A 7,726-nucleotide genomic window follows, 5' to 3' on the forward strand; every position below is an offset into this window, starting at 1 on the left:
TTAATGAATATCCAAGGGGGAATGTTATAAATATATTATATTATGAATGTTCATTTAGTACTCCGTTGTAAATAAGCTTCCTGAAGAAACTTATCCATATTAGACTCCGCCGTAAATATGTTTATCTATTTAGTACTCCATTGGAAATAAACCTCCTGAAGAAACTTATCCTTTCGGTACTCCGTTATGGATAAATATTACCCATGGTAGAGGATTATCTATATCTGGCACAACAACTTAGAGTAGCAGCTTACAAGCAACTTACACAACATCTTACAATTTTATCTCTTAACATTTAGCGTGGAACATTCGTACTTTTATATATATATATATATATATATATATATATATATATATATATATATATATATATATATATATATATATATAGAGAGAGAGAGAGAGAGAGAGAGAGAGAGAGAGAGAGAGAGAGAGAGAGAGAGAGAGAGAGAGAGAGATTAAGTATAAATTATATATATTATACCTATTTTTAGTTTAAGATTGACTGGGGGATATATATATATATAGATATATAAATTATATATTGATTATACACATATTAAGTATAAATTATATATATTATACCTATTTTTAGTTTAAGATTGACTGGGGGCGGCTATATTAATTCTTCTTTTCTTTATTCTTCATTTGGTTAGGACCAAGAATCCACAAACCCGAACCCAGCTCTCCTGACCCGAATATATTACAAATCGGATCACCCTTTCTTCCTTCTTCTTCCTCTCGCTACTCTGAAACCGTTGCAGAAAACACAACAGTAATGGATCAGCAAAATTCTCATCAAACTTCCCCTCATATCACTAATAACAATTCCCTCCAATTCCCAATTTATTTCCCTAACTCAACCTCTAACCCCAATTCTACTCCCAATTTCAATTCAATTCCAAACCCTAACCCCAACCCTAATCCCAATTCCGATTCAATCCCAAATCATTCTCTTCCCCTCTCTACCCCCAGGAAGAAAAGAACAAAAAGTTCCAATTTTTCGAATAAAAACCTTAATTCTGATGTTGGTAGTAGCTCAAGTGCAAGAACACAAGTTGTTTCTGATGAGATTATTAGTATAAACAAAGATTCAACTTCCGAGGCCTTAATTGCATTATCTGCTGGTTTTCCAGCTGACGTGTTAACTGATGATGAAATTGAAGCTGGGGTTGTTTCTGTAGTTGGTGGGATAGAACAGCTTAATTACATTTTAATCAGAAATCATATTATTACAAAATGGCGTGAAAATGTGTCAAGTTGGGTGACAAAAGATATGTTTCTTGATGTTATACCTAAACATTTTTATGGGTTATTGGATTCTGCTTATAACTATTTGGTATCACGCGGGTATGTTAATTTTGGGGTTGCGCCAGCCATTAAGGAGAGGATTTTAGCTGAGCCAAGTAAGGGTAGAGTGATTATTATCGGGGCAGGACTTGCTGGGTTGGCAGCTGCGAGGCAGCTGATGTCTTTTGGCTTTAAGGTTATTGTTTTGGAGGGAAGAAAGCGTGCAGGCGGAAGGGTGTATACGAAAAAGATGGAAGGAGGGAATAAGGTGGCAGCTGCTGATTTAGGAGGGAGTGTTTTGACAGGTACTCTAGGGAATCCGCTTGGTATCTTGGCACGGCAGTTATCGTATACGCTTCATAAGGTGAGAGGTGAATGTCCGCTCTATCGTGCTGATGGAAAGCCAGTAGACAAGGATTTGGATCAAAAGGTGGAGGCTGCTTATAACAGGCTTTTGGATAAGGCAAGCAAGTTCAGGCAAGAAGTTTCTCAGGATGTTTCTCTTGGAGCGGCATTGGAGACTTTCCGAGAGGTTTTGGGTGATGCGGTGAATGATGAGGAGATGAGCTTGTTTAACTGGCATCTGGCGAATCTGGAATATGCAAATGCAGGTTTGCTTTCTAATCTTTCATTGGCATTTTGGGACCAAGATGACATCTATGATATGGGAGGGGATCACTGCTTTTTGCCTGGTGGAAATGGAAGATTAATTCAGGCACTAGCTGAAAATGTGCCTATTATTTTTGGAAAAATTGTGCATTCCATTCGTTATGGTAGTGAAGGTGTGCAAGTAGTTGCTGGGGGCCAAGTATTCGAGGGAGATATGGCATTGTGCACCGTTCCTCTTGGAGTTTTGAAGAGTGGTTCTATCAAGTTCATCCCAGAATTGCCTCAACGGAAGTTGGATGCAATAAAAAGATTGGGGTTTGGATTGTTAAATAAGGTTGCAATGCTTTTCCCATATGTGTTTTGGGACACCAATGTTGATATGTTTGGTCATGTTGTTGATGATTCTACTAGTCGGGGAGAATTCTTTCTGTTCTTTAGCTATGCAACAGTTGCTGGTGGGCCCTTATTGTTAGCTTTAGTCGCTGGAGAAGCTGCACACAAGTTTGAGATCATGCCCCCTACTGATGCAGTGACGAAAGTTCTTCATATTTTAAGAGGTAAAAGCCATGTTCCATGGTAACTTTGCTTTCTATATACCAAAGTCTTATTCTTCTTCTCTTTTTCTCAAGGTAGTGAGCAGAAAATATAAGAAAGAATTTCTTTAGGAGTGGATTCATCTTATCTTGGTCTAGAGTTAAGCTATTGAAATAGTCTCAGTGCCATGACCATTTCATATTCAGTGAGTTTCATTTTGAAGCATTTATCTATCGTCTTGTTTGAGAAATGAGAAGCTCTGGAATATAAGCACCTGCATAGATAGCCATAATCTCTACTTGTATCAGTAGTATAATAAAGACGTCTTCTTGTTTTAAATATTTGGTTATATGATATTATAGAGTAATGAAAATTTTGGGAAAAATTATCTCGGTTCGAGATGACAACTTCAAGGAGAAGTAGATAATGGAATTTTGACAAAGGGTGTTTATGTGTATACTGCTTTAAGAACTAGCCTTTGTTTACGTATCAACAAAAAAGAAAGAGCTTACAGTATTTAAAGTAGAAAAGAAAATTGATAACCCCTACATGGTAATGTTGCTTTGTTCAACTTCCAGTCTGTCCCTAAAACAGGGGAACACTAGAGAAACATATTGGAAGAAGAGAGAAATCTTTTAGTTTTACCTCTTAAAGACTCGTATTGCATTTCTCGTCTCAACTCTATACTTGAGAGTTGATTTCATCGCCTGCCATTTTATTTTGCTGCTGAGTAGGCATACATATTTGAATATGGATCAATTTAGTAAAAGACAAAACTTAGTGCCCTCTTCAAAGTTTCTGGTTCATGATGCGTAGTATCAATGTTTCTTATAGTCATGGAGCTAATGTGGTAATGAGATTTTGGGCATTATGATCAGGTATATATGAACCACAAGGAATTGAAGTCCCAGAGCCCATCCAAACTGTCTGTACAAGATGGGGTAGTGATCCGTTCAGCTTCGGTTCCTACTCAAATGTTGCAGTGGGGGCATCAGGTGATGACTATGACATTTTAGCAGAAACTGTGGGGGAAGGAAGACTTTTCTTTGCTGGTGAGGCCACTACTAGGCGCTATCCAGCCACTATGCATGGAGCATTTCTTACTGGGCTTAGAGAAGCTGCAAACATGGCCCACCATGCTAGTGTTAGAACATCGCGTTTGAAGGTGGAGAAAAAACCATCAAAGAATGCTTATTCTTATGCTTCTCTTCTTGAGGATTTATTTAGGGAGCCAGACTTGGAATTTGGCAGCTTTTCTGTAATTTTTGCTGGAAAGCATTCTGATGTTAAGTCAGCAGCAATTTTGAGGGTGACTTTTAATGGATCACAAAAGACAAATCATGATGCGACGAGGACTGAGCAACATCATTCTAATAAGTCACTTTTTCAGCAGCTTCAGTCCCATTTTAATAACCAGCAAGAGCTTCATGTTTATACCCTGTTATCCAAGAAGCAAGCCCTAGAATTCAGAGAGGTCAGAGGGGGTGATGAGGTGAGGCTGAATTTCCTCTCTGAGAAGCTTGGGGTAAAACTGGTTGGTAGAAAAGGTTTGGGGTCATCCGCCGATTCGATAATTGCTTCAATTAAGGCTGAGAGGGGCAAGCGCAAACCTGGATCCAGTTATCTTACCCTTAAATCTGGTTGGTGTTATCTCTCTCTCTCTCTCTCTCTCTCTCTCTCTCTCTCTCTCTCTCTCTCTCTCTCTCTCTCTCACACACACACACACACACACACACACACACACATACATATAAATGTATATGTGTGTGTGTGTATGTGTATGTCATCTTACTCTCTCTCTCTCTCTCTCTCTCTCTCTCTCGTGTGTGTGTGTGTGTGTGTGTGTACACGTAACCACGAGATCATGAAGATAAAGGCCAGCTTTGTCTGTTTCTCTTTTTGCAGATGTGGCATATATCATTCTTGAGCCTAATATTTTCTTATATTTTGTGCTTAATAAGGTGTTGCAAAGTCAAGAGCAACCACTCTCAAGCAAAAACTAATCAGGTATGAGTCGTTTCCTCTCTCTTTAGCTTCCTCTTTCCTATTTCTTTCCTCTAGTATGTCCTTTCTTTTTCTTTTTCAGACTGAAATTTCAGTTTTTTCATGGATCCCCTTTTAAACTTGTTTCTCAGAAAGGCTAAAATAGTTGGCAGAGGCAGTGGAACCACTTTATCTGCTGGGGATATTAGAACTAATGTAGTCGGCAGCAGCTTTAGCTCTATGCCTCTGGCAAATAAGAATTTGGCGTCTCTCCCAGCTTGCGATAAGGGATCTGCACTTCCTCCAAGTTCGCATATTCTCGTAAATAACAACATTGGGTCTAAACCACCGGGTAGTGGTCATGGATCTGTGCTTCCAAATTCAAGCATTGGTGATAAGTCTGGGGTTGGTGTCACTGGTTCTACCCCTCCGAATCCTAGTGTTGGAGGAATAATATTGGCTAATGGTAGTGGCTCTATCCATGCATCAAATACTTATCAAGATACCACAGCTACATGTGCTTCGGATCCAAGCGCAAATTCTGGTTGTTGGTAAAAGTAAAACATAGATGTTGTGGGAGTAGAAACTTTGCATTACTTGGCTCTTCTATGGTAATTATCTTTATCCCATCTTTTCCCTTTGCTCATTAAAATAACAGTAGTTGGGCATCTTTATATTCTAGTATTATACTCTTCTTAGTTCTTGTAATAGCAAATTAGCATTGTTAATAAGAACTGTAATATCTTTTGTATGATTGTGTTGTAATAGCTCCTCTTGAAAAGCACCCAGATTTATGCCAATGCAAAAAACTTACAGCAACATAGATCTGATTTTCGACCTTGATGTTGTGGCTTGCAGGCGATTGGGATCTAGTTATAGGTGACAATGCTTAGCAGCAGCTAAGGATGCTATCTTCAGCTCAACTTATTTGCTCTCTACTCATCGTCTTCAAGCGCTGTACATATTTCATATCTCAATCAGTGGGTTAAAACCAGTGGAAGCAAGAACTCCACTGATTTATATCTTAAAGGCATTCTTTGGCCTTGTAATCCCCTTGTATATATCAATTTTAGGAAGTTAGTATAGGAATTCTGGAATTGTGAGGTGCCAATTTCTTGGTGGAGCTCTCTCTCTTGTCCGAGTGAGGGGGAAACGAAATTAGTGCACTGAAAGCAATATCGATCCGGAAAATGTACATATTCCATATTTTTACAATATTAGGTCTTTTTTGTACTACTAAATGACCGCAGAGATATCTACTGCCATCCCTCGTAAAAAGTGAGATTTGTAAATTGTAATCTTAGAAATAAGATAAATTACTTGTTCTAACGGAGAAATTTGATTTGATATTGTAAAATTAAACTACAGTTATGACTATCCCATCTTCCATGGTTTTAAATAATTTACTGGCAACAACGACTGCTCGACATTAGGTCAGACCATAGTTACGCCGAAGGTATCCTTTTCTAGTTGCGGGATTAAATGCTACAACCAATCGCTATCTTCCAATAACAAGCTGGGCAATAAGCTCAATTCTTCCACAACATAAGGCGCAGGCTAGCACAGCAGAATAACGTAGGTGCACTAGAGTAATTCGCGCCACAACCATATCGTTGCACATGTTACACCAATTATTTGAAGCCGATATATAATAAATCTTGATAAATCAAGTTAAAAGATCTACCTTTGGTGACATAAGTTAGATGGAGTTGCAGTTCATTGCAGTGGAAAATATGCAATATAAATTGGAATTCTAGCGGTTTACCTTAGATGCAAGTTCAAGTGAGGTCACATGCAAAAGGAATTCCTGTTCATTGAACTGCTCCCATATACTTCAAGAAAATATGAAGTGTAAAATTGTACACATTGCAGCTACTTGGGTGGAAATGCTAAGATCTATAAGCAGATTATACATCAGGGTAATTTACACCTGACCTTTGACTACTGGGCCAATCCCTTGAGATTACAAAAATAACAAACCCAGCGTAATCGCACAAGTAGGGTCTGGGGAAGGTAATGTGTATGCAAACCTTACACCTACCTTGAAGATAGAGAGATTGTTTCCAATAGACAAGAGACGAAAAGAAAAGCAGTAGCACCAAGGCCAATCCCTTGAGATTGATAGGCAAAATACACGGGTAAGAGTTTTGATTAATGGCATAAGCTGCTTATGGATTTAGGGTTGTTATCATTTTGAACTATGAATCTGACAGTCAAACAAGGATCCGGAGAATAAACTAAACGCAATTTACAAAGATAGATTCCTCAAGGTACAAAGACAATTAGAATAAATTGTAGATTCAAGCTTCTTTTTCCCTTCTCCTTTGAACACTGTGATAATCTCTCATTTTCACATTTCCGGTTTTAGTACAAAGATCCGTCAAACATGGTACAAGTGAAGTCCCTTCCAGAGAAAAAGAATTGTTTCAGGTTCAAAGCTATATCAAGCTAAAGCCCTTTACTGTTAATTATCTTCTTCTCCAGGACCAGCATTATGATTGCCCATCCTCCCAACCACTCTTCAAATTTTGCTTCTCTTTCAACCTAAACTCCTCATTGTTAATTTTCTGATACAGACAGAATTTGATCAAGGGACATGCTTTTATTTACCTGCACTTCTTGTAGCTCGTCGGCATTTTGACTTGACAACGAAAACTCTTCATCTTTGTCCTCTCGAGCAAGAGCTGGCATCTGGCTTTGACAGCGCATCATTAGAACAGGTCGCAGATTGCTCATCTTTGTTAGATAAAGATGCTTCATTCTTGGCTGGTTTAGATTCTATAGACTCCAACTGAGGCCACTTGAAGCTACTAGCCTTTTCTTTTGCCGACCTGAAAACGTTTGAAATATAACCAGCATTCCTCTCACCGTCTTGTTCTGGACCTGTATTATGACCCCAAGTAGCAGGATTCCAAGAGATATTTCTCCCTATCCGGAAACTTGAACTTGGTCTACTCATAAATCCTCTTTTCGGCTGCTTCTCGGACATGACAGCTAGAGAATGTCTGAGATCTTTAATCATTTCATTAGCAATTGGAAAGCCAGACTCTTTCATTGACCTGACAATGATGATAGAATCTTTTGAATCTGCTGTGTGCAAAGTCACTTGACGAGATTTCTCCTCAACATTGTTATTGAGATTAATAAGGTTAGGCACTGCATTCTGGGTATGCTGTTGAATGTAGATAAGCCCGGCCGCGGGCTCGTTTGCAATGAACTTTATCATTTCGGCCAAGGATTCGGTTATCTCTACAAAGCCATCCACTGCGGAAAATTCATGCATTTTCTTGAAGGCCAAATGTTCATCATC

At 38.7% G+C, this 7,726-nt stretch overlaps 1 protein-coding gene and 1 non-coding gene across 3 annotated transcripts; one reads left to right on the forward strand and one right to left on the reverse strand.

The window, feature by feature from the left end:
- The first annotated feature begins 648 nt into the window (after positions 1–648).
- LOC107805384 (protein FLOWERING LOCUS D-like) lies at positions 649–5,753 on the forward strand. Of its 2 annotated transcripts, none has more exons than XM_075227823.1 (5): positions 649–2,456; positions 3,312–4,073; positions 4,395–4,440; positions 4,569–5,027; positions 5,275–5,753. In XM_075227823.1, the coding sequence occupies exons 1-4, from the start codon at positions 779–781 to the stop codon at positions 4,969–4,971; spliced, it is 2,889 nt and encodes a 962-aa protein (XP_075083924.1). In that variant the 5' UTR covers positions 649–778; the 3' UTR covers positions 4,972–5,027; positions 5,275–5,753. The 2 variants fall into 2 exon arrangements, with proteins under 2 accessions (XP_075083924.1, XP_075083923.1); XM_075227822.1 differs by having other exon boundaries at positions 657–2,456; positions 4,573–5,027.
- An 808-nt stretch (positions 5,754–6,561) lies between these two features.
- LOC107805385 (uncharacterized) lies at positions 6,562–7,726 on the reverse strand. The gene has a single exon (XR_012697954.1). It is a non-coding gene; the product is annotated as an uncharacterized LOC107805385 (transcript).

Source organism: Nicotiana tabacum, chromosome 13 (assembly GCF_000715075.1).
Source record: "Nicotiana tabacum cultivar K326 chromosome 13, ASM71507v2, whole genome shotgun sequence".
Classification (NCBI taxonomy): Eukaryota; Viridiplantae; Streptophyta; class Magnoliopsida; order Solanales; family Solanaceae; genus Nicotiana; species Nicotiana tabacum.